Here is a 25,555-nt window from a genome sequence, read left to right as displayed (position 1 = left end):
GAAGGTGGGTAGCAGGAGCCATGCAACATCTGCAGAACCGGATGGCAAAAGAGCAGGAGGAAAAATAATCCAAGTGGAGTGCTCAGGGGACACTGAGTTCTTTTTTTCTTTTTCCTTTTTTTCTTTTTCTTCTCCATCTTCTGTGTACCTGTGAGATTCAATTTCACATTTTGCTGAGCCCATTTTGGGGCATTTTATTTTTCTTTCTCTTGGGATTTTCTCCATTGCCAGAGGATGTCTCTTGTTGAGAGGATGCTGAAAGGAAGAAGAAACGAATTCTTTGACTGGCACTGAAGGGGGGGGGATATTTTTCCCCCACATTTTTTAGTTTTTTTTTTGTTATTCTTTTTCTTTAGGAAATCATTAACGGGGGGGAGGGAGATTGGTTTGCTTTTTCCCTCCCCCTCTTTTTTTGGAGGGGGATTTCAGAAGATCCATCCTTCTTTCCCCTCCCCTCCAAAGATTTTTTTCATCCTTCGTCTTTGTGGAAATGTGGACATTTCAGGCAGACAGATTGAGTGGAATTGTCTCTGCTTTAGCAGCGCTTTGTCTCGCCTGCTGTGCGCAAAGGTAAGGATTGCGATCCCAGGCTGTAGGGCAGGGGGGCTGAAACAGGATTTGTTTGTTTTGTTTGGGATTTTCTTCATTGATCTGTATGTGCAGAAGGGGAGGGGGTTCACTCTCCAAATTGCTTCCCCTTCTGCCTGCTTTTATTATTTCCCAGTCTGTGTCATTTTAGGGGGAGGAGGGATGCTCATACATGAGACGTGGAGCATGGAGCAAGCTCCCTGCAGATGGAGCCCACCTCAGCCCACTTGCAGCATGTCCACCCCCCCCCCCCATGCGCCTAGGGTGGGGGGGGAATGGCAAAATGAAACGTTTTGCTGAGGAACATGGTGTCCATAGAAGCTGCCGGACTGCGTGGTACCAGGCTGTGTGCATACACACGCGGGCATGGGGCTGCCTTGGCCATGCCTGTGCCTGCACAGACAGTACACACATAGCCTCGCTCGCATCCAAGCATGCTGTGCCTGTCCCCAAAGCCCTGGCTCTGCAGTGTGCGGGAGGCAATGCCTACATCTGTGCCTACATGCAGCTTTACAGTGTGCAAAATAATCATCTGTGTGTGCAGTTAATCAAATACATCGCTGCATGTGTGCATTCATCCGTGCCCATTTGGGTGCACACACATGTGTAACACAGCAGACTTGCAGGGCACGGCGTGGTTCACCTGCTTCTGTGTGTATCCAAATGTTTGTGCTGATACACTGCATACCCAAAATGCAGCTGTTCCTGGAATATGCATTGAACACTCAGAGGGATCCGAGCAACCAAGGGTGCAGGCACAGAACCAGCCTGGACAAGGTGTACAGAGCACACCTGTTTGCTCCAACACAGGCGTTCATCCACTGCCTTCAGACCCAGGCGCAGTGCTGCATACTCCCCCTCACACTCCGCTCTCACACGTGTGGGCAGGTGCCTTTATAGCTGCGTGCTCAGAGAGTGCATGAAGTCTGCTGGGGAGGTATTTCTGGCATCTCCTTGCTCAGCCATGCACACTGAGCCGTGCGCTCCCAATGCACGCATGCAGGTCCCTGCTCCAGCTTGCAGAGCTGTATATACAAAGATTTATGTTCCCATAGTTATAAACATGCACATGCGCAGCTTCGTGCCCACCTTATCTATACCATTCCTGCGTGGTTCACTGTATACAGAAACGCATACAGAGACGTGCTTAGAGGGAGTGTTTGACCAAATAAGTAAAGAGCAGGGTCCACATCAATAGCATTTGCTCAGATATGYCCTTGTGTGTGCATTTATATCTGCTAATGTGCTGAGATTCAGCTATAGCCACATGTACATCTCTACACACCTTGCAGAAAGAACACACTCTTCTCGTGCACACGCCTTCCTCTACTCCCACACATCCTAGCCAGCAGCACACTATGCATGTATGTAGATGTTTGGCTGCAAGGGTATGTGTATTTGTAAAGCAAATGCACACCCACACAGAGTCAGGGACATAATATTCAAAAATTCCGTTCACAGGCTGGAGGCACATGCTTCCTGAGTTGATGCAGACCACAATTTGCTTGGAAGAGCGCTTACATGCAGCTGTTTGCCCACAGCTGGGCAAATACATGACTTGGCTGTTCACTGGGAGGGAGGTGGCCTTAGAGATTAAAGAGAGCACCAAGAGAGAAGAGACTTTGTCTTTAATCACGATGACAGTTTACAGCCTCCTTGGGCTAACTTGTAGCTGATGATGAGGAAGGGCCCCTAGATCCCTCTTTTCACTCTGTCCATGCCTGCGGGACCTCTGCCACAGCTTCCTCTCTCTGCTTCTGTTTCATTGCTTATAGAAAGGGAGTAATGCCACTTCTTCAGCTTATGGCCTCTGCGAGGCTAAACAGAAGTGCCTAAATCCCCTTAAGACATACATTCTGTGTCTATGCTAGGCATATAGATATATGAAAATCTATGTACCCAGGAGTAAATATCTGGAGATGAACAAATGCTACTGCACATTATCAACCCACAGTGAACCTACAGTCCAAGCACAATCCAAAAATTCACATAGCTGCCTAGAGATCCACAGGTGCAAGAGGACTTTGCAAGCACAGGCACAGTTTTATGAAAATGCCCACCTGTGCATACTTCTGTGGCCTTGCTTTTACAGTTAATAAAACAATGTGATGAAGATCTATACCCCTACAAGGTGCACATGCAGGACTTCTGCTCAGACACAATGTCCCCTGGCACCGCTGGCACAAGTGCTGAACAGTTTGTCCCTGGGCCAGAGCTGGGCCCTGTGAAGTGTACTGTCTCACATTCACTATCAGCTGTTCAGATGAAAAATCTGTGCACATGCACAGCCCAGGCATCCAGAGCCTGAACACACACCTAGACTTCCCAGAGGTCCCAGGTTCCCCCACGTACACCTGTGCAGAGAGGCTGGACACTGGGGAACCCCATTTTAGGCACCCGCAAATATCAATTTCTGTGTATCTGYGTAAGTAGCATCTACATTCTTTCTGCAGGCTGAGCAGGCTCTGCACCCACACTCACTTCCATGTGGACCTGGCTCTGGTCACACGCGTGCACAAACATGTTTGTGCACGTGTCGCATGTGCTGTACCCTTGAGCTCCAGAGCGCTCGTGTGCCTGTAAATCTGCGTTGTGAGGAGTGTGTGCACCGACTGCACAGCCAGGAGATCATGCAGATGTGTATGTATGCGTGTGTGTGTGCATGCATGTACCTGCATGGATATGCTAGCACAAACCCCCACGTCTGATGAGACACCAGGCAGAGGTAGTGCGGCGGTGCAGCCTTCTGGCCCAACTTGGACTGATGCGGAGGCAGTGCTGACAGGGAGACATACTGTTCTGGTGATGGACTGCAAAGAGCAGTGTTTGCCACTGGCCCGGGATCTCTGTTCTCATGGAAAATAGGGGACAGAGGGTGACACACAGGCTGGATTTTAAGGTGAGAAGACCTATAAACCCTGCAGCATTGAGTAGGTTCAATATTTTAGCATCCTCTGTTTTCTGGTTTCTCTCCCTTAAATTTGCTTTGACTCCTGGGCTGCTTTCAGAGGGAGCTCYCCTCCTGCTGAAATGGCTGGAGGCACTGGAAGAAGATTAGCGAGGACAGCCACCCCCATCCTGCTGGCAGGCAGAGGGCAGGGGACACAGCAACCCATTACCCTGGCATACAGAGCCAAAGATGGACTCTCCTCCCTGTCGCTATCTCTTGGTTTGTGTTGCTAAGAAGCCACAGTGATGCTGAGTGATAGAATTTTTTTTTACATGCCAAAGATTGGCTGTATGTTGTGGTTGTAGGAAAAGAGTGTTGGTGTTTACCTTTACTTCAATGACATGGAGAAATATCTGGGTGCACTGAAAAAAAATAGAGGTTGCATTGGGATGCCTGACAGTGTAGGGTACATGTGTTGGGGGGACAGAGTTGTGTATTGAGGAACTCACTGCATGACCAGTCTGTGTTTGTTCTGTGTAAGAGAGGGAGAAAGTGTCCAGTGTGGTGGGGAACGGGAGTGAGCCTTGCAAAAGAGAGATTGCAGCAGCCCTGTGCGCAGAAATGCCAATTCTGTGCACAGCACAATGCGTGCGTGCGTGCGCGTGCGTGTCTGTACCCCATCTGCGGGCAGGGAGCAGTGAGAAGCCCTGGCGCATCGGGTTGGTGGCCACAGAGAGGTCCATGTGGTGACTAGGGCCACGCAGGGGTATGCACTAGCCTGGCAGGATGGCCTGGGACTTTGGGGAGTCCAGGCAGGGGGTTAGTGGAGGAAGAGGAGCCAAAAACACCTGCTGGGACACCTGTGCCATCACCCAGGACCGTGGGTGTTCCAGCAGCTCGAGGCAGCCCGGTGGCCCCCGTGCAGAGCGCACGCGGGTCGGGGGCCAAGAGCTGCGCCACAGCGGGCAGGTGCACGTGAGGAGAGGGGAGGCCCTGCCCGCAGCCGCGGTGCCCCAGCCCCGTGTGTGCCAGGCGCGCGGCCGGGCAGGCGGTGCCGTGGCAACGGCTGGCTGCAGAGCGGGACCCTGCCCCGGGCCCGCGGCGTGACGAGGACTCTCTTCTTTTGTATTTCAGCCCATCCACTGGGAATATTTCTGTGGTGAAAGAGATTGTGGACAAATTGCTGAAGGGCTATGACGTCCGCCTCAGGCCTGACTTTGGAGGTATGGCGATCCCTGGTCGTGTGCTGCCCCAGCGCTGGGGCCCGGTGTAGCTGAAGAGTGGGGAGCAGAGCACGGGGGCTGCCACTGCACAGCAGCGAGGCTGGTTTGGCTGATCACAACTCGCACCAGCCTGCAAAACTCTCCCCTTTGCACACTGATGTCTCCTGAAACCCTGCTGTTCGTCAGCCTTCCTCTCCCTCCTTCCTTCTTCCCACTTCTCTTTCTTTATCTCCTAGTTTCTCCCTTCCTCTCCCACCACCTCCTCTTCTCCCTCTGTTATCTCCTCCTCTCTCACCCTGCTCTGTCTGCTCCTTTCCTTGCTCCGTGGTACCCATAGAACATGTCATCGCCTCCTCGGTCCCACACTAAGTGCTGAGCTCTGTAATGCATCAGTCAGTCAGTAAAACTCCTTTGGTCCAGGCTCAACTTTGCTGAGTCTCACTGAAGACCAGAAATAAGGGGGAGGGAGGGAACCACTATCCCAGACTCACAGTTTCCACAGGCAGTGACTGGGGAGTTCCCCATGGCAGGATGTGTCTGGGGAACGTTTCTCTGGGACAGAAACACACTGATTTTTTCTGCTCCAGACTTCCCCATCTATCCAGCAGACTTCACCCATCCAGCACTTTTGCTGCTCCTGAGGTCATATTATTTTGCTGTTTTCCCTCCAGAGGGTCAGGGTGGCTGCTGGAATGGCTGTCAGTCAGTCTGTATCTACTGCATCTAGCGGGCTGCAGCGGAAAGCCCTGCCAGGATGCACCCCCCACTAACCATGTGGGATGAAATATTAATTGGGAAGCCAGTGGTCTTGCTGCTATTTGATAGAAGATGCCGGTATCTGCAGAAATAATTCTTGGGTCACCTATCCCACTCAAGAGTACTGTTGGGTCTGTTTATTGGAGAAGCAGACTGTGGAAAGCCCACAGCTGACCACATGGTGAGCAGAAGGTTGGAGTACTTCTGGCTTCAGCTTGCCAAGCTTGGCTATTTTTGGTCTTTCCTCGGCAATGCTACTTCCTCCTCAGAAGGAGGAGTGTGGACTTGGAGGATCTTCAGGCTGCTGGAGAACAGGAACCATATTGAGAAGTTCTTCTCCAAACAACTTCTGAGAAGCAGATTCATGTTTGTGGTCTCAAGAGGGACGTATGCAAGGGCCAGGTCAGTGATGGTGCAAGAGAAGAATTTTCTTATGAAGGGCCTGGTCTGAGCTCTTGAAGTCAGGGAATATCCTCACTGATTTCAGCAGGTTTGGAAGTCACCCCCAATTTTCTGTGATACCATAAAATAAACTATCTCCCTCTGTAAGCTGAGGTCAGGCTTCCCTGCATTTAACACAAACCTGCACCATTCGCTCCCTGTTTGCTTACCTTCCAGTAGACTACTCTCCCTCCCTGCACACAGTGTCCCCATAGCCCTCCACATGTCCTTCCCCACAGTGGAGCATGGGCTTTCAGGAGGGCAGCACAGAGGGCTGCTGCACTCTGGCCCCAGTGGAGAGCTGCTGACTGCRGGAGATGCTCATCCCTCTGAAGGCATCCTTCCGTAGTGCATGCTGGTGCATTTGGGAATTCACTTCAATGCAGTGGGTTACTGCTTTTAGGAGGCTTGTAGCGCTCAGCAGGGAAACGGGTAGCAATGAGCCCCCCTTCTCCCTTCTCTCCTTTGAATGTGGAATACAGCTGGATTTGATTTAAAGGGTCTGTCCGGGAATCACCAAATGTCCCTATTAGCTGACCAGCACCAATCACAGAAATTGGCGCAGTCACATTTTACGAGGGGGAGAACTGCAGAGATGACATAAAAAACTGCAAGAAAACCATCTTGTAAGCTATTGAGATGATTATGATACAGTAAAGCAGTAGGTGATCTGGCTCCGCACAGGCACAAAGTAGAGGGGTGAAGGGTGATGCAGTGGGGAGCTGTGGAACTGGGGTCCAGCTGCCTGGAGGCACAGGGGTCCCAGCTCACAGCATGTGTGCTCTAATGTCTGGTGCACCCAGGCACACGTCCCCCAAGGGCATCCAGCTTGCCCACCAGGACATAAAGCACTCCTTCTTTCAGCCTGGGCAAGGCTGCCAGGTCTCAGTGCAGGCATTGCTGCCTGACCCTGCCAGCCTTGTGCGGTGCAGGAGTTGGGCTAGGCAGACACTGAGCTCCTGCTGACTGTAAGATGGATGTTTCTGGGGAAAACATTGCATTTTATTTCATTTTACTTTGAATTCCAAAATTACAAACAGCATTTTCCTCACTCAAGCAGAAAGACAACAGTAACCTTCTTTTCTGCATATATCTCACTGTCGCCTTTCACCCTTTCTTGTCCTTCTCTCTGCTCGTAAGTGCAAAATCCCAGCTGACAGTGATGGGTGCTTTAGGTACACGTTATGCAGGGACACCCAGACAACAGCTCTGGCTGTCCTGCAGTAGGTTTGGCCCTCTACCCTGGAGCATAAGCTTCTCTGGACATAATTGCCCCTGCAGCATTTATAGAGAAGAGAAAGATGGGCTGAGAAGGGGATCTGAAAGCTGGAAATCTTTAGCATTATAAGTCTAGGCAAAAGAGGTGGAAGTTTCCTTGCACTGCTGTTGTCCCCAGAGCTCATCAACTCTCTGAGATCTTGGGCCAAATCCATTGCTAGGATAAATCCTGTGGGATCACTTCAGGAGCTGATCTAACCCCTTGTGGCTTCTAGTTCATCTGCAACACTGCCATGGAGAAGGTTAGTCTTTGTACCCCTGCAAGTGGTGTGGGCAGCTGGAGAAGTGACACTTTGGGCAAAGCCTCAGAAGCTCTCCAGGTTCAAAATTAACCTCTCAGGTGAGAGGCAGAGAGAGCAATAGCAAACCCATCCCCACATCTTTATCCATCTTCTTCTACCCTTCTCAGCCCAGGGTTGTGGAGCTACTGTACACCTTTCTGCTCTCTCACTAGCTCTCTTCCAGCTGAAGTTCATCTGCCTTCCCACATTATGAAGCTAGTTCCTCTCTTTCACTCTCACACCTCTCTTTTGATCTGTCTSTTGCTCACAGCCCTGCTCTGGCCCCAGCCCATCTGCAATGCCAGCCTAGGATCTGCATGAAATGGGTAGGCAGAGGGAGCAGGGATCAGTTCGCTGGCCTCAAAGTGGTGATACTTCCCTCCTCTCCCAGGAGAATAAATGATTTCCAGAGGCACTCAAGGCCTCTATATTGTTGCCCTCAGACAAGGACCTGCCCCACGTCAGCCCACTCACAGCCCCCAGGATATGGTGCTTCCACAGCCCCAGTCCTCTTTTTTTGAGAAAGAAAGAGAACTCCAGCTAATGCCAAAAGGAGGACAGGTCTGCTGGGGATTGCAGTTCACTTTTTAATTTTGAGATGCCTCGTTAGCTCTGGGCCGAGCTGAGTGGCTGAGAAGCATCAGCCACTTACTCTCCTTCTCTCTCCCCCATCCTCTTGAAAACCCATTAGGCTGATGAGCAGGTTGGCTCTCAGGGGTGGTGCTATGGCAATGAGTGTGACGTGCTCACCTGGGGACAGAGCTGAACAGGGGGGACACAAGGGAGAAAGGGGCAAAGTTGAAGCCTTGCAGGGGTACTGGAAAATGCTGGGACCAGCTCCTCCAGAAAGCTATTCTGACTCATCTGAGACAGCCCAAGCAGATCAGGAGCAAAGGGATGGCATTGAAAGGATGCTTCGGGCTCATCATGTTCATCATTTGAGGTGCAAGTTATAAACCCTTCCAGCCTGAGCAGCCCTTGACTGCCTCCTCTTCCCTCCCAGCCTCTGTCCCCAAGCTCTAGGGGAACAGGCAAGAGTAGCAGGGTGCTGAGCAGTGCATGAGAGCCCTGTGGTACAAGGACAGATGTGAAGGAGCTGAGCAAGGAGATAGCCTGAAGCAGAAAAGGCAGAGGGTTATTGCAGAGCAGGTATAAGGGCATATATATGGTCAGGACTGTGAGGGAGGATCTGGAACAGGCTTGAAGGAGGGATCTGCAGTGTAGAGGGAAGATTTGGCCAGTACTGTTGAAGACGGAGATCTGTGTCCTGATACTGCAGGAACAGCAACAGTGAGGTGCGAGGTGTTCTGGCAGGACGTGTTGGGGAGCACTCTCAGCTCTGGGAGAGCAAGGAAGCATGTCTCACAGAGTGATCAAAGGCAAGTGTGTGGGATCCTACCGGCCCTGGTCAGGGAAATGGACAGTGTGGGGACCAATGTCTCCTTTTGGCACGTGTGTTGCAAGTGATGTGTTGCAAGCCAGGCCACAGTACAGAAAGCAGGATGTCCACAGTTTGGGACTGGATGCATAGGGGCTGCTGCAGATCAGATCTGAGAAGCATTGCAGAATCAGTGGTGAGGGAGGGAGGGAGCTTTCAGAGCAGCACCCTGSTTATTGCAAGCACTCTTAGCCTCTCACTTTCAGAAGCATTAATCCATAGGAGGAAAAAAAAAGAAAAGAGAAAAAGCAAATGAAGACTGTATTGCCTTGGGGTAGAGAAGGCAATGAAGGAATGGCAGGAGGATCCCACTTGAGCTCAGTGACTCAGCTGCTCTGTTGGTGCAAAATTTCCAGCTCAGAACTTTGCAAGAGTTTCAGACAGAAGTCTCTGCTTCCCAGGAGTGGATGGAAGGGGGGTTCTGTATGGTTTCCCAGCATCTTTTATAGATCTTGTTAGCTAAAAGCAGGTTGAGGGCTTTCTCTGCTCTTTGTCCCCAGCCCATCTAGAAAGTGTAGGATTCCTGGGTGTTTCTTCCCAGGGTGATGTGTGCAGTGTCTGCAAATACCTGGTGAAAAGGGAGTGATCAGAAGGCTTTGTGATTACACAATAAATCTTTGTTTCAGTGCCTGCGGGTCCAGCAGCCTCCCCTGCTTCATTTTTGACTCAAATTTCCCTAAAGAGAATTAGAACTAAGGGGGTCTTGGCTTCCCAAAGGGACAAAAATGAGTCTGTCCTCTGCTCTTCATCTGCTCTACAGTAGGGACCTGGATTCCAAGTTCCCACATCACCCTTGCCCCCTCTTCTTTGAGAGCTAAACCCCTCCTTAGCTGCAATATCCAGGCCTCCCTGCTTTTTCTCCCCTGCTCCTCCTGTCCTCAGCCCCTCTCTCCTCCCTCACTTGTGCACCTCACCCTGGATCTTGGTTGGTCCCTGCTAGTTCCCCAGCATTTCTTCTTCAGGTGACAACAAGGGCTACACAGAATTCAATAGACATGAGATGAAATCCTCAGCCATTCTCTGTGTAACAGCATCACTTGAAAGTCAGAATTGTAAAAATAAACGATTGCTGATGCATAAAGTATTGTAGTGAAACATCTTCAGTAGTTCAGGGTTCTGAAACCAGCAGGGCTGGGAGGCTGGGCAGCTGTGTTGGCTGGCAGTAATGCAGCAGGAGGCGGAGGGGRAGTGGGGCAGGACATGGAGCTCCGGCTGACCAGCCCTGGACTGCTAGAAGAGATCTCACCATAGAGGTGCTGTGCCATAGGAATAAGGATTTAGCATCTTACCGTAGCCAAGATGGGCAGTGTTGCACGTTGTGAAGGTTTCCTGACAATGTCCCCAAGAAGCCTGTTTTCTACTGTGTATAACAATCAGCCGCTCTGGCTGTTTTTCTTTTTCTTTCTTTTTTTTTTTTTTCCTTTTTTTTTTTTTTCTATATGGTTTGCTTGTTTTGACTTTTCTGCTTTTCTGAGGGGAGGGGGGAGATTTTAGGCAAAATGATTCAGGCATTTCTGAGAACAAGCTGAGGCATGTATGTGATACTATTTTTCTTCTTTCAAAATGTTCCAGAGCTACAAAATGGCAGCTCTTCCAGCAGGCCTGGCCCCAGGTGCATGCAAAGCAGGCAGGTGCCCAGGGCBAGCAGCTGCTGAACTGACAGAATGATTGTGGCCCCACCATCTATTTTGCCTCTGCAACATCCCAGACTGGCTGGTGCCGCTGAGGGAAGAGGCAGGATCCATAGGGCAGGGGAGTTTGCTATGGGAAGGAGTCATCCATCCCCAGTGGCCCTATGCACCTGCCTCCCCAGTGGCAACAGGAGCTGTAAGTCCACCTTTCCAGAGCTCTGCCCACAACTCTCCATCTTGCTCTCCCTCCCTTTCTGATCCAAAATCATTTAATTCTCAGAGCAACCAGATTCATTTTTCCCTAAATGCTTCTGACATGCCTTGAACCAACCCTCTCCCACAGTTTGGGGCAGAGAATTGAGACTCCAGTGGGAAGAGACTCCTTCCACCACGGCCATGTCCTTCATCTTCACTGTCCACAGGAGAAACTGCCCAAACTTGGACACAGGATTAATCTGAAATTCACAGAGACTTACTAGAGTGGCAAATATCATCCTTTCTTTCCTATACTGAGGCAGAGAGAAGAGAGCAGCTCAGGATTTGACAGCACAGAGATGAAATGTGGATCAGAAGAAGAGAAGGAGTAATTGAGGAAGGAGAGGCAGGAACTGTTTGGGAAAGTAGGCTAGGGTTTAAGGAGCCATTTCATGGGGAGACTGCTGGGAATGGAGGACAGGCTGGACCTGGTGGAAGGCAGAGCAGGCATCCCAAGTGGAACAAGAGACAGGAAAGGAAGATGTAAACAGCACTGGAAAGGACAGAAGGAAGTGAAAGGGGAAAATGTAGAAAAGACTGTGAGGGAAGGTGGGAGGACGGGAGAAACCCATGAGAGGGAAGAAGCGGGTGAGCTGTATTTGGACCAAGAAGGGCAAGAAAATGGGTATGTATGGACCTGGTGCTTTGACTTCACCTGGGAGGGTTTTTCCCTGCCAGGGAACATGGGGGCTGGGACACTGAGGAACCTGGGGCCTGGAGGACTGAGCATCCTGTGGCTGGCCTACCCTGAGGAGGGGCAAAACCATCTAGTCGGGGAGAGAAAGAACCAAAATGGATGAGAAAGAAGATGGGGACAGAAATAAGCTGGCAGGAGAAGACCTGAAAGACAGAAAGGACCACACTGGAGAGTATGGTTAGAAGAAGATGCTAGGCCACCTGGGTTGCATTCCATTTCAGAAAAACCCTAACATTCCCAGGTCCCACTATTCCTTCATGTTCAGCAAATGCCAGTGTAACCCAGGGTCAAAGCAAACGTGGGTATTCTACCAGGTATGGCAGTAGCCCTACTCTCTTGCCATTTGGGAGGGTAAGGAATGGGTGTTCTTGGCCAGCAGTCTTGGCTGCAGCCGTGCAGCCCCAACTTCCTCCTCCATTTACATGCCTTCTGGCCCCAGACCATGGGTCACATCATCTCTAGGGCTAATGTAGAAGGAAGATGACAACCTCCTGCTGTTATGTCTTACTTTGTTAATTCAAATGGCAGGAAATGAAAGGATCCAGTCCTTCTTGGGACATATGTGGATGTTAACACATTGCCACATGATGGAATTTCTATTTTTTTCAGTTTGCTCTTTTTATAGGAAATACATACTGTTAGAAGGTTTTTTGAGGGTGTAAAGTCAAACACTCCAGACTTCAGAAATATCAGAACTGAGGTTGTTTCATAGACCTGGATTTGGTCCCYTTTTAAGTGTGCTTCAGGAGGCACGGTCTGCATCTTCCTGAGCACCTCTTCCTCACAGAGCACAYGGCAGATACCATTTATTTAGGGAGCCATTCTTTCTTGTTTCCCTTATTAGAAAGGGGAACAGGCTGGAAGCATGGCAGGGGGGACTAGGTGAGGAGATCATGGCAGACAGTTAATACAGGTTGAGCCAGGAGAGACTGGAGTGAGATGACTGTCCAGTGCAAAGCCTGGGACTAAGCAGGTAAAGACCAGCCTGGACTCATGCCTTCTTGACTGCTCTGTATTCAGACCTGCTGCTAACACAGAATTAGTTGTTTCTATGACTGCTGTCAAGCACACCAGTATAGCCTAAACATGTACACAGCTCCCCTCTGAGGAGTCAAAAGTATTCCCCACTGTGGGGTGCCTGGTCAGATACGTAATTTTCCAGAATATTTAGCAGCATTATATTCAGCATGCTGTATGTTCAAAGCACAGCTCCTATTGATTTCAGCCACAGCTGTGAGTGCTCAGCTCTGGTGCCCCAAGAGAGAGACATGCAGAGTTCATGAAAACCTGCAAGGTTTAGGTGCCTTGCATAGCACCATGTAGGAACCCCTGTGACACATCCAGTCCTGGAGAAAAGGATTCAGTGACCGTCTTCCTCCCTTTCCTGGAGGCCTGCCCCTCACTCACTGCACGGTTATTAGCTTCTTCAGCAAATCAGGCAGTGACCCCATTGAAGATACTCTCCTTCACTATATAATCCTGAGTCATCCTCAGAGCAAATCCATCCTCTGTCAAACAAGGAAGGAGAACAAACAAGGATGTTGTGGATTGTTTTATTAAGAACTGCCTTTATAACATCCTTCAGCAATGGGCATCCTTACATCTGATGTACATTTTGAGAGCTTACTTTTCACGCAGTTTTTTAGGTGCAATAATATTTTAGGACATTAGATCAATTCCTTCCTCCAGTGTGATAAAGCTTGGGAACTTCTCTTTGCGTGTTGAACRTGTTCGTGAATTCAACTGGGGACCCACAAGATCTTTATTATCATCCTTCAGAGATTGGAAGCTCTGACATAAAGTGATGGAGAGAGTTTTAGGTGGTTTGACCAAGACAGCAGTGAAGATGAGTTCTCTTGATTCTCAGTCTGGAGTCAATGGGAGGTGGGTATCTAAACACTTTGCATGCCTGCCCAAGAGCAGTGCTTGGTAGCACYAAGCATTTTCTGGATTTGATATCAAATGGAGTGCATGCAGTCCTGCTGTCATGCATTAAGCCACTATACTTTTGCAGTAACAGAAGTGATTTTGATTCTCATATTGCACTAAATCGTATGTAGTATAATTGCATTTGGTTGCTCTCCTTCTTCCTTTTCACCCTTGGTTTTTGTAGCTTTGCCCTACCACTCCATTCCACCATGGACACAGCCACTTTCCAGGGCTGTTGGAGCCAGTCTCTGGGAGTGCACTGTAGCTAGTGAAAGGCTCTGAGATCTCTTTCCACAATAAAGACCTCATCATAATTTTAACAGAGCATTTATTCCATGAATGTTGCCTCTTTTCTTAGGCACGGATTTTTTATGATTGAATACAATACCTTTGAGTTATTTATTAGTAGAATAATTCCAATAATTATTAATTAATTAATTAATTAACAGATCAAAAATGAGTTGCTGTTTAGAGCCAGTTTGGAGGATGTGCACCATCTCACTTGGACGCTAAAGTCAGACAGTGTTGTTCTTCCTCATTGATTAATATCTACATAATGCTCACCATTTCTGTGAATGTTCTTGCCAGTAAACTTGTCCTTTGCAGACTGTCACTGAAGGCAAAATGTAAAAGAGTGCAAAATCTGTTAATGTGAGTCTTTCTGATTGGTCAAAACATATTTTCACTGTCCTAAATCTATTCATCACAGTAGCTTTACATATCTGCATTGTTTATTTCCTATGACTGCCAATATCCCAGTCGGGCAGAAAAATACCTTTTTACTTGTACTGTGTAGAACATAAAGGCCCAGTGATATGCTGTAGCTTTAGTTCTACATGAAACACACAGACTACGTGTGCATGTCATTTTTCTCACCTATGTCTGGTTCAAAGAGAAGGCTACTAAAGTGTCAAGCTGAACTGATGTAATGTTCTTCAGTGGTAGTGACAGTATTTGGTGTGAAGACTGTAAGATCCTCTCTTGCAGATAGTTTTTGATGGGGTTTGTTATGTGTTTGTCTGTATTTCTTGATTTCTTGGGAAATATCCTGCACTTGTTAAAACATAACTAGAAACATAGACAAGACCAAGATCTTTTTAATGACGGCATAAGGCCCACTCAGGGAACTCACATCACATACATGAAAAGAAGAGAAATGCTAGAAGGTGGAGCCCTACAGCATGAATAGATCTGTGGAATAAACCGGTGTTCTGCAGATCAAGTGATTTCTCCTGTTTCCATTAAATGGAAAGCAACAGAGATCATCCCTTATTAGTAGTCAGTAGGAGCACTGCTGTTTGCTTTGAGCAGGATACGAATTTCAGGATGGCTTGGAAAACACTGCATATGCAATTCCAACAGGCTATTCTGTTTTCAGCATTTATGCTTGGTTCTGTGTCAGAGTTAGAAACTCTTTTTCCTCTCTGATCTTTTCTTCTCCCCCTTTCCTTTTCTTCTCTTTGCAGTCCTGGTGGAATAGTACTCTTAAGTGCACTTATAGATGTCTGTGCTTGTGACAGGGGTGAGCCTCAGCCCAGTCTAGCGTGGCTTGAATTTCCCTCCCCAGACCTCAGGACCTCTTACTGCAAGTCTGGGATGGCTCAGAGTACAGCTATAGTTGGAAAAGAGCCTCTGTAAAAATTACATCTTGTTGTTCCATATTTATTCTCCCTCAGTGRTTTCCATGTCAAATTTGCTCAGTTTACCAGTCAAAACAAGATATTTCTACCTGCCAGCTCTGCCAGCTCAGCCTGGGCTCCGGAAATCAAGCTGTGCTCTCTCTGCTCTGGACATCATCACCAGCCAGAAAGAATTCTGAAATCAGGGCTGAGCAGGATGTGATTTTGATTATGCACGAATATAATTTGTTCTCAGGTAGCATTACTGACTGCGTGTGACAGATAGCAGCAAGGCTTCTGCACTGTACAAACACTAACAGGTCTTTCCTGCTACCTGTGGGTGATGGACTGCTACTACTCTGTTTTACACCTAGCAGATACCAAGGGGGGCAGAAAAACCTGTGGCAGAGCATTGGATAGAACCAGGAAGTTCTGCTTCGCACTATTACTCTTTATTCACAAGAACAGACCTGAGCACCTTCAGTGCTCTGGTCCACTGCTTGGTCACCAAACCGTGACACTTCCTTTGATTCTGGTAACCTGTGAAATCCCCAGAGGGAACAAGTACATGTACTCACTTCTCACTGCAGAGAAACGGAAGGAGTAAAATCATAAGAAAAGGCTTTCACTTGCAATGGGCATTAAGTTTGTTCACAAATAGTTCCCTCTCTGACGAATGGGGCAAGAGGGCATTTCCCACCAGCCATTTCAGGAAATAGATTCAGTTATCTCAGGGCTGGCTGAATACTTTTTAAAATGATGTATGGAAGATAATATATTCACTGTGTATGAACATGTCATATAGTAGCAAAAGTGGAAAGGGTATACTCACTATTGCGCTAGTTCCAACCTTTACTCTTCATATGCTTCTGTAATGAGATTCACCRCAGGCTATCAGCAAGACGTGACATGAAGGCCTTCTGTGTCACAGTGTAGGCCTCAGGTCTCAGAGCCAGCAGGGTCATTTCAGCCACTAAAAGTAGTTTTAGGCTTTTATCTACTATGCAGACTGGCCTCYACTAGTGAGCAGCGACCCAGAAGTAGCATGTCTTACTCAGTTCCTGCGACAGTTTATCGTCAAATGCTTACATTTAAAATCAAAGCTCATCCATTTCAATCAGCAGAGAAGTGAGTATGCCAAACTTGCCCTTTTTGCTTCTACTACTGTGGGTCATAATTGCCGTGATGCCACAGAACCAGACCTGATTTCCTGATCTGGACATCTTTCCAACACCTCTATTATCAGTTAATAGGCAGCTCCTTGATACTCTTCTTGCTCTTCTCTTATAYCTCAGCCACAGTGAGTTGTGCAGGTCTTTCTTCAAGTAGTTCTACATTAGTGAGACCACAGCAGATGACTCCTTCAGGTTGGGGGAAGTTTGTGCCATGGGAAAGGCTAGCCCTGGGAAAGGTGTTGTGAGGCTACACTGAGCAGTTCAGCTTGGGAATGCATAAAGAAAGGGAAACCCCACTGCAGTTGGCAAAGCTCTGGTAGGACACTGGGACACTCCCCATGAGAGGAGGCCACCCAGATTACAAATTGGAGTTTACTGGTGGGACATTGTTGCTGGAGGAGGAATCCTCCTTTTCAGCTGGGGAGAGAAAACACTTCTGGGGAGCTGGGCTGTAAATCATGTATGCAAGAAAGCCCTATGTGTCAGCCTCTGGGGAAGGGGCTTTTAGAAAACATGGAGCCTTGGCTTCATGCTGATCCTGCTGATAGCATATGTAAAACTCCCACTAGGTTCAGAGTTAATGTGGGCCTACATGTCTCAAAACCTAATCAGGCCTCAAATCTGCAAGCCTTTGTGCTTATCTGCAGTCCATGTTCATCTGGTTTAATTATGCTACTTCCACATGTAGCATCTATTTGGACAAAGCTCTGCTAAAAGTTTTACCAGGCTGAGACTGCACTGACAGAGCAATTGACCTAGTCTAGTTTTTTTCTGTTTTAGAGCAGAGGGGGCCTGTCTAGTGCCCATCGAAAGCAACCAAAATGTGTGGTTCAGACCCTTGAGAAGAACAAAGGCAGCGGGGATCAAAGGTGTGACTGACAGCATCTGCTCTGTTCTTGCAGTCAGGAGGTTTTATATGTTACCTAAAAATGAAAACGTCTCGGCAGATCTATCTCAGCTTGGGCAGGAAATTTTTGGAGGTGGGTGGAGGGTAGACTATGAGCGGAATTTTTCTTCTTATCCTCCTTTCATAGCAAAAAAAGCAGAACATTGATCAGAAGTTCCCCTACATGTTTTTCTTCTCTTTTTAATGCTAGCTCGTTGCTAGTATTTGAAGCTAGAGAAAAAAATGATGAGTACTCAAGTTAATAATGCGTGATTATTATGTTGATGAATTGCCGGAGATGAATATATATGTAAAAGCCCTGCAAGATTCGCTCATCCATGCATCCTGAGCGAAAGCAATTATTTTGGCCAACAAATGACAGTTAACTGTATTTCTTAGTAAGAGGTGCTGGGGGAAAAGGTGGCCTGATAACTTTTTTCCTGGTGAATTTCCAGGACTCTTGCAAACTGATCTTTGCTGAGATGTTGGAAACACCAGCCGAGGGGGCCAATTGTTCAGGAGTGACCAACTTACAGGCTTGAATTCTCCCTCCTATACCCTTCTCGCAACTCCGTCATCAGTGAGTTGAGTCAGAGTTTCTCTGTCTTGAGACTGCAGAGGAAAAGCAGAAAAACCTGAACATGGCACATCCAAGGGACTCATAAAATGGAAGATGGAAACATATAATCCCGTATATAACATTTGGAAAGGAGGAGGCTTGCTTATGAGTGCGCTTTTCCTCTCACACGTTCCAACTCAAGCTCATGCTTTTAACGTGAATGTCATGGTATTTTCGGGTCTGACTCAGTCCTTTCCCYGCTGGTAACGCTCACACCGTACGCTGTCCGTACGCCGCCACGTGCAAGCCGCGGGCACGCGGGTGACCCCGGGACGGGCTTTGCGCCGTACYGGGGGGTGAAGGAGGGTGTCCAGTGCTGCCAAGAGATCGGTGGGGCGATCCGCTGCTGCTCCCGGGTGCCCCGGTCCCGTGTCCGTGTTTGCCCCCGTGTGACGCGGCCCGGCCTGGCCCAGTCCGGTCCGGCCCGGCCACCCGTGCCCATGCCCCTGCCCGTGCCCCTGCCCGTGCCTGTGCCCGTGCCCATGCCCCGTGCCCCTGCCCGTGCCCATGCCCCTGCCCCTGCCCCTGCCTGTGCCCGTGCCACGCACGCCCGGCGGGATCGCCCCCGGCACCAGGCAGCGCGGCACCCTTGGCAGCCGGGAGCCTGCAAGCAGTGGTGAGGAGGTGCGACTAGCTCATTAAAACYGGGGAAAAAGAGGAAAACACCTTGCTGTTGTCGCTTTGATAAAAACGACGAGTCGACATACCTTGTTGTCATTACAAGTACTTCCAAGACGGAGTAATGGATTTGCTATGAGCGGAGGAGCTCGTGTTAACCCATTTAAATTAATTTGGTTCGGCTCTCTTTCAGCTCGGGGGATTGGGCGGCTCGGGCTCCGGCAGCGCAGGGGCGCGTTTTCCCAGAGGGGCCGCGGACGGGAGCGCCGCCCGGGTCTGTGGCGGCGTGGCGGACACGCAGTCGGGGCCCGGCGAGAACCAGCCTCGCCGGCCCCACGGCCACCGCTCCGCGACGAGGGCCCACGGGCCGGTGGGGCGGCCGCGGGGGCTCCCGGGTGGCGGGACCGCATGTCCGTCGCCCACGGAGCAGCGCTGCGGGGGCCGGGGTGGGACGGGCGCCCTGCCTCCGGCCTCCGCGGCCTCCGCGGCCTCCGCGGCCCGCTCCTCTGGCGCTCCCGGCCCGGCCTCCCCGGGGGTGCCGGCGTGCTGCTGAGGCGGGAGGCAGCCGCTGGGGTGCGGGAGCGCGGGGCGCTGCTCCGCCGCGGCTCGCGCCCGGTGCCGCCCCTGGGGTACAGCGCCTGGCGCGCGTTGCGCCGCTGTGGGCCTGCTGTAACGCGCTGTGCAACGCGCTGAGGACGTGCTGCTGCCCGCCCGCACGTCGCCCTTGGTGGAGGCTGAATAAGCAAGCGCTGAAGGGGTCCGCAGTGCCCGGTGTCCCGGGTGTTCCCTGGTCAGCTCAGTGTAACCACAGGGAAATGCAGTGTTTTGCAGAAATGCCCTACTCTGCAGGGGGGGTGGGAGGGGTACAAACACAAAAACCTCCAAACTAAGCGTGTACGCTGCAGGCTGCAAAGTCAGGGGGCTGGCGTGTGCAGGTGCGCGGGGAGGACACGCAGAGGGGCTCCTGCCCCCTCCGGAGGGGCCCCCGGCGATCCCTGCTCGAGCAGCGCAGCACGCCAGCAGGTTAGGGGCCTCTCCACCCCCGAGGGCTGGCTCTGCACCTGCAGCTGCCCTGCTCCGGCAAAGAAGCCCGTGCCTCTGGCAGCCCCCGCGAAGGACGCGTCGGTCCGCAGCTTGCTGCCATCTGCGCCAGGTGTTGCCTTCTTCAAAGGGCGCCTAGTGTTTGGGAATCTTGGTGCTCTTAGTGAGCTCTCTGTTGAAGCAGCGATTGCTTGGAACCTGCTAGTGATGGCAGGTTGGAAACAAGCAGATCCRGTATGGTGATGCAGCTGTGTATGTCTGTGACGGAGAGAAAATATCTGAAAAGCATATCCAGTTGATGATAATTCTGGAAACTTATTTTCCCCTCAATTTGTAGTAACCTTAACAAGTGTATATCATCCAGGCAATAATTAGGCATAGAGAAAGCTTGAGAAAAAAATCTCTTTGTCAGTAAGGGTGAAACACATTTAAATCTCTGACTTCTGAATATTGGCCTAGGTCTCTACCAAGAACAGATGGTATCCTGAAAAGTCAGTTATTTTTCTTAATCTTGAAAGTCCTGTGTGTGTATGTATGAGTATGCTTTGCTGAACTAAGTCCACCAGTAGTGCAGATGTAGTAAGGGCTTGTTGTCTACTCTCTTGTTCATTTTTAAGTCTGTATATATACGACCTTGTTTTTATTCAGCTTGGGTAGCTGTCTACCACCATTTTTTAAAATCAGCCTTGATTTAGCTTCCTCAGTAATCCTTCAAAACCTTTGGGACATCCTTTACACTGTTATTGCAGCCAGTTGATTGTTCTCTGTAACTTCTAAATTTCCATAGGATATTTGCAATATCCCACTCTAATACCTACTAATCCATTAAAAATACCCATGAGATAGTTTAGGTAATCCACTGTGCCTTGCAGATTGTGCTCTTTAGTTCTCTGCTTTCCCTAAAACAGTCACAAAATGATTGCTACATCTGCATTGGAAAAGCATTATTCCTCGGAAAGATCCTTCAGCATCGGCTCACAGGCACAGCTTGTTTGGGAGAGGAAAAAGAATCCTCTATATCTATTCAGACCTACAGGGACAGCTTCAGTAGACAACATGCTGGAAATGTGGTTGTTACATCAAGGTTAACCTGTAAGTTTGTGAAGTGTCACAAGTTGGTAGTATTTGAGTGGTCAGTTTTATCTTCTCTGCAAGTGCAAYGTTGCCTGAAGAACTGGCTTCACTCTCACTTGCAGGAAAGCCTGTCTCCTATTGAAGCCCATGCATATTTTCTGTGTTTACATATTTCAAGGATCTAGTCAGGTGCTGTGTGCAGCTCTCCTGGCTCATGAGCTGCTAGGAGCCAGGAGGYGGTATGACTTACAGTATGTGGCTTGGTTACACCCTCTTCTAGCTGTTCCTCTAGCACCTGGTGTGCTGTCCTTGATATCACTGTTCTGGTGAGAACTTGCTCTAAAGCTTCCGTTTCTTGGGGGAAGCCCTTAATATTTCRCCTTGCTAAATAAGTCTTACAAACTTGATCTGCTTGGCTAATGCCAAAGTCAGGTTTCCAGCCTGTATTGTTATGCTCTCATTAGCTTCCTTGCTCAGGATTGTGCCGTGTCCGGTCTAATGTTAGGCACAATCCTGTTCTGTGTACAGGCTTAATGGCTTAAAAAGTGTCGTGAACTCTCTAAAGAAAGGAAAGGGAAAGGAAAGGAAGGATAGCAAAGGGAAGGAAACCTTCCAGGCAGGAAGAACTGTCTTCTGACAGTCTTACTTGGAAGAATAGCTGCAATCTCCATGAGAATCAGTGATAGATGCTGCTCCTGCCCCTGCAAAACAATGAATCCCTGTGGAAGCATAAAGCATTGACAGCCCTATATGTCCTGGAGACCAGGGCCGTATCTTTTAGCTTCACAAGACTACTTTCCTGACTTGAAATAAGGAAACCTATTAGCAGCAGCAAGTTCCTCAACTTCCCTATGCTCCCGGGTACCARAAGACAATGTCGTATTTGCTATCTTCCCATAGGAGCATCTTTCCTCTTTCTGGCAATGTACAAGAGTGGCCCAAAACATAATGTCATGGTATGATTTGCTGTTATAAATCCAATGGATATCATGGAGTGACCCACTAGGAGTAGGGGGAGAGTTTTGATATCAACCTCTATTTGATGTTTCTGGCTGTTGTGCTGAGCCTGGCAAGCTTACTGTGTAGCTATTGGCTGGAGGGTAGGGAAGAGGTCAACACTGAGTTATGGAAATAAGAGTAAAAAAAAAACAAGTAGAAGAAAGCTTGGAGTGTTTAATGAGTATTTAAGGCTAGATTTTGCTGGGAAAGTTTAAGCAGGTTAAATGACCTTGCTGAACTCAGTGCTTCTAGATGTTGCCCATTCCATCCATGCTAGATGAAAGCAGCTCCCAAAACATTTCCGTTTTCATAATATGTGGCCAATGTTTCTTGCTCCTTAAGCAATGTTAACTTTTGCTGTGTTTGTGTTTGATGCTGAAGGTAGGTACCTAAGCTAAAAAAGGAAAAGAAACAAAAACTTAGTATTGGAAATTTCATTTTGATTTGGCTTCTGTGTAGCCTGCTGGGATGGCATCTCCTAGAAATGCTTCTCTGAACTGCTATAACAGAGCCCCATTCTTGTTTGAGGTCTGTGAGAACAGCCATAGTGTTGATAGCAATGTCTGAATCTTAAAATCCATCTGTATTATGAAAAAACAAGAGTGTTTTCAGTCTCCCTCTCCTGGGAAGTAGGTGTAGCTTAGTCCAAAGTGAACTCAGAAGCATGCCGAGAGCAGGCTAGCTTCTGAGTTACCTTCTGGGGATGTTTCAGAAGAAACTTCAGAGGTGTTTCTTCCCTACCATGACTCAGGACTTCAGTCTGTGGGCTGAAAATGGGGTCTGGTTTGGGAAGGACAGAGTGGCATTTCTTAGACAGATACTGCTGCATCCAGGCTAGTGACTGCTTTGTCATTAGGAAGCCTAATGCTGAATTTGAGTTGTGTCCTGCACCTCTGATTACCTGGGAGCTCTTGCCTGCTAACTAACTGTGTCTGTCAGACCTTGTAAAATCAACTCATTGTTGCGCGTAGCAATGACGTGGACTGTGGCTTCAAGTTTTAAACATAAACCCAGGCTGCCCTGAGGTTCAGTACTGTGAACAAAGCGGGGGCAATGGTTTGGGTAAACCTTCCTGYGCAGAAGGAGCATGTAGATACTGAAGAGCTCTCCCTGATCCAGGAAAGCAGGCATAAGAGCCCCGAAGGAAAAAGTCCTGGGAGTGAGATTGATCTGTGTGCTGGTTTCTCCTTTGGGAAGCCTGAGAATGAACTAACTACTGTTCTTGATGAGAGTGAAGGTTCTTGGAAATGCAAGTGACGAGGAAAAGGCAGTGCAGTCCTGTAGTCATGTATATCGGCTAAGGTTACCTTCCTGTGTCTGCCTGTATCGCCCTGCTTTTGCAGAAACAGCTTTGCCAGGCAGTTTAGGGCAGCTTTATCTGGGCCTTTCTGTTTCTGGACTCTAGTGCCACTGCTGTCCTCCAGCTTCTGAAGGGCTGGGRATAAAGAGACAGGTTTTACATGATCAGAGTCTATGCCTGTGGATACGTGCCATTCTAGGGTAAAACACGGTTATTCTATATGTAGGCTTAGTGGCTGAAAACTCCTTTTCCCTGGCTCAGCAGAAGACATTAAAGTAGCTTTAATGCTGCTGCAGGGATCCCTGAAAACACTCGGAGTGCAAGGATGCAGGTCCCAGGACCATCTCAGGTAGTCCCATAGGCAGGGTTCAAGCAGAGGATGCTGAGGCTCGTGTGTACAACYGCATTAGAAAAAATCTCCACTCTTGGCCAAAAGAGAAGGTGCCATATTCCCTCCTCCTGCATGTACGCTGCTCGCTGTAATGCTAGGAGCTAGGCATCAGGCACAGGGAAGTTGCTCATTCCCGAGTCAGGCAAACTGCTCCATTAACATCTGTAACCTCCTACACAAAGTGRGCAGCTTCCAGGGTTGGTGCAATGAGGCTGGGGAAGCTTCTTGTCATGAATTCACCAAAAGTGGTTTTAAGAGAATGCTGTATATCAGAGGTTGTTTTTTCTCTTCAGCATGGTGACATGTCATCTTTGCTTCAGTGGTTGCTTTCTGGGTATCAGGCTTTGAAAGAGATGTAGACAAATTGGCAAGACACCAAAAGAGAACAGCACTAATCGTCAGAGGTTTAGAAAACATGGTCTCTGAGAAGAAGGTTGAAGAAATCAGGTATATTTAATCTAGAAATGACAGTTCTGGTGGTGGTGGTGGGGATGTCATGGTTTCTCAGTATATCAAAGCTGTTGTCAAAGGATGATTGATTTGTTCTATTGCAATCATTGGGGAGAATGATGAGATGAAATGAACTATGTTAACAGCATAGAGAAGAATTAGTTTGAATGCTTAGGAAAAGCTTTCTCAAGTGCAGTGAAATGCATGAAGAGATCATCCAGGGGAGGTGTGTAATTTCTGATGCTGATGTCTTATAAGAAAACCTCCATTAGAGGCTGTAAGCTACTTAGGTCTGCTTCCATGAAGGATTTGGGCTGTACGGCCTCCTGAGATCCTTGTCAGGCCTTTGTTCCTTCAGTTTGGGCTGACGGGTAGGTTTGAGGCTCATGCCTGTCCCTTAGCAACTGCAAGCACTGGCTGCACTGGCATTGCCAAGTTCATGTGATCAGAAAAGCTTGAACCAGACACCTCAAAATATTGACTGTGGCTCATAAAAATAATGATTTTTTTTTAGTGGACCATAATACAATGCAAATTCTACTTATCTGCTCACTATTTTTTGAGTCTTTTTGGCTGCATCTATATTGCAGTTAGAAATCTGATGGGAGAGAATCAAGCTCATTGCAGTCTAGTTTTCTTGAGTAGGAGTGGAGAAGGCAGCACAGCCCTTCGTACAAGCCAGTTGCCCAAGTAARCATCTAATGTCTTGAGAGACCTACTACACACACTGCATTTTRTGCTGTTATCTCTGGTGTGCTCTGYAGCTGAGCTACCAGGATGAAATCTGGAATGGAGGTACTGACCGTGCTGTCATCACCTCTGGCTGAAGTGCAGGCAAACACCGGTGTGAAAACACCTCTTCTTTGCTACAGTGAAGTAAGAAAGACTTCTCCAGTAACATGACTCTAGATTCTGGGACTTAAAATCACGGTAAAATAAGAAGTGAATCAATAATTGATTGTTAGAAGAATTTTGCAGTTTAGCACAACTTGTTACCTACCTGATCTGTTTGGTTCTTGTATTTGACAAGTATCACTTGCAGAAAAGGGACTATTTAATGTACTCTCCCTCTCAACTTCCCGAAATACATTTTTCACAGGCATCATACTGCTTTCTGTTCAAACTGTTGAAGACTTCTCTAGTGATGGTGAGAAATGTGGAAGTGAAAGGGTGTCTTTCATTGAGAAATTCTGCCACATTCACCGTGCTCCCTCATTTATGAACTTGCCTACAAATYTTTTCCAGACATAAGCTTTTTCTTTAAGGGGCTGGCAGTGGGGGAAACGGGTCTCGTTTATGCACACATTGGCCAGGCACAGATAAAAGCGTAGACCTTTAATATCAGGCTTACCTCTTTTGCCTCTTCTCAAATTCAAAAATGCAAAGCTCTGCCTCCTGGACAAATTCAGATGACGTTATCTTGTGTTTTAACTACCCTACTTTTTGTATCCCTCTTCCCTGAAGCTATTAACATTGGCAGATTCAATGTCCTTTGTTTGTTTTGTGTACTACTTAAAGCCTGAATGTTGGACACCAGCTGGTCTAGTTTCTTTSGGCTGTGATAGGAGGTAGGACGTGCTTTTTTCCCTGCTGGCTTTGCACATGCATCCCTATCCTGAGGAGACTACAAGCCAGCTTTTGTAGCAGGAAYAGAGAAGGTGAAATGGCTTCCTTGAGACTCAGCTGAAAATGGATTCAATAAAGTCAGGACTTTACATACCTTCGTCTTTGGCATCTGTATGAAGATCATGTGGGAAAAGCAGAGGCTCCCACTAGCCATGATCTACGGGGAGTGGAGGCCTTAGCAGTGCCTTAAGTGGATGAGCACGAAACACTGCTAAGTGAGCATGAGCTGGGCTGAGCTGAGCCCAGGCTCGTGGGGAGCAGCGCTCTGCTGAGCTCAACTCTGTCGTTCATCTCCAAGCTGGGAGCTGGAGCTCTGGATCTTATCCATGGCTTTGACACTGAGTCACTGC

General features: G+C 48.5%; 1 protein-coding gene across 2 annotated transcripts in view; it reads left to right on the top strand.

The window, feature by feature from the left end:
* The first annotated feature begins 490 nt into the window (after window positions 1-490).
* The window catches only part of LOC146587400 (gamma-aminobutyric acid receptor subunit beta-4), a 70,900-nt gene continuing 45,835 nt past the window's right edge, over window positions 491-25,555 (top strand). For both annotated transcript variants that reach the window (XM_085319798.1, XM_085319797.1), the window contains exons 1-2: window positions 491-570; window positions 4,613-4,701. In XM_085319798.1, the coding sequence (XP_085175924.1) occupies window positions 491-570; window positions 4,613-4,701 (169 nt within the window). The remainder of the gene's footprint in view (window positions 571-4,612; window positions 4,702-25,555) is intronic.

Source organism: Rhea americana, unplaced genomic scaffold (genome assembly GCF_003343005.1).
Source record: "Rhea americana isolate MKP2758 unplaced genomic scaffold, rheAme1 scaffold_6, whole genome shotgun sequence".
NCBI classification, from domain to species: Eukaryota; Metazoa; Chordata; class Aves; order Rheiformes; family Rheidae; genus Rhea; species Rhea americana.
The sequence above is the reverse complement of the archived record's forward strand: the minus strand, read 5'-3'. Positions and strand labels throughout refer to the sequence as shown.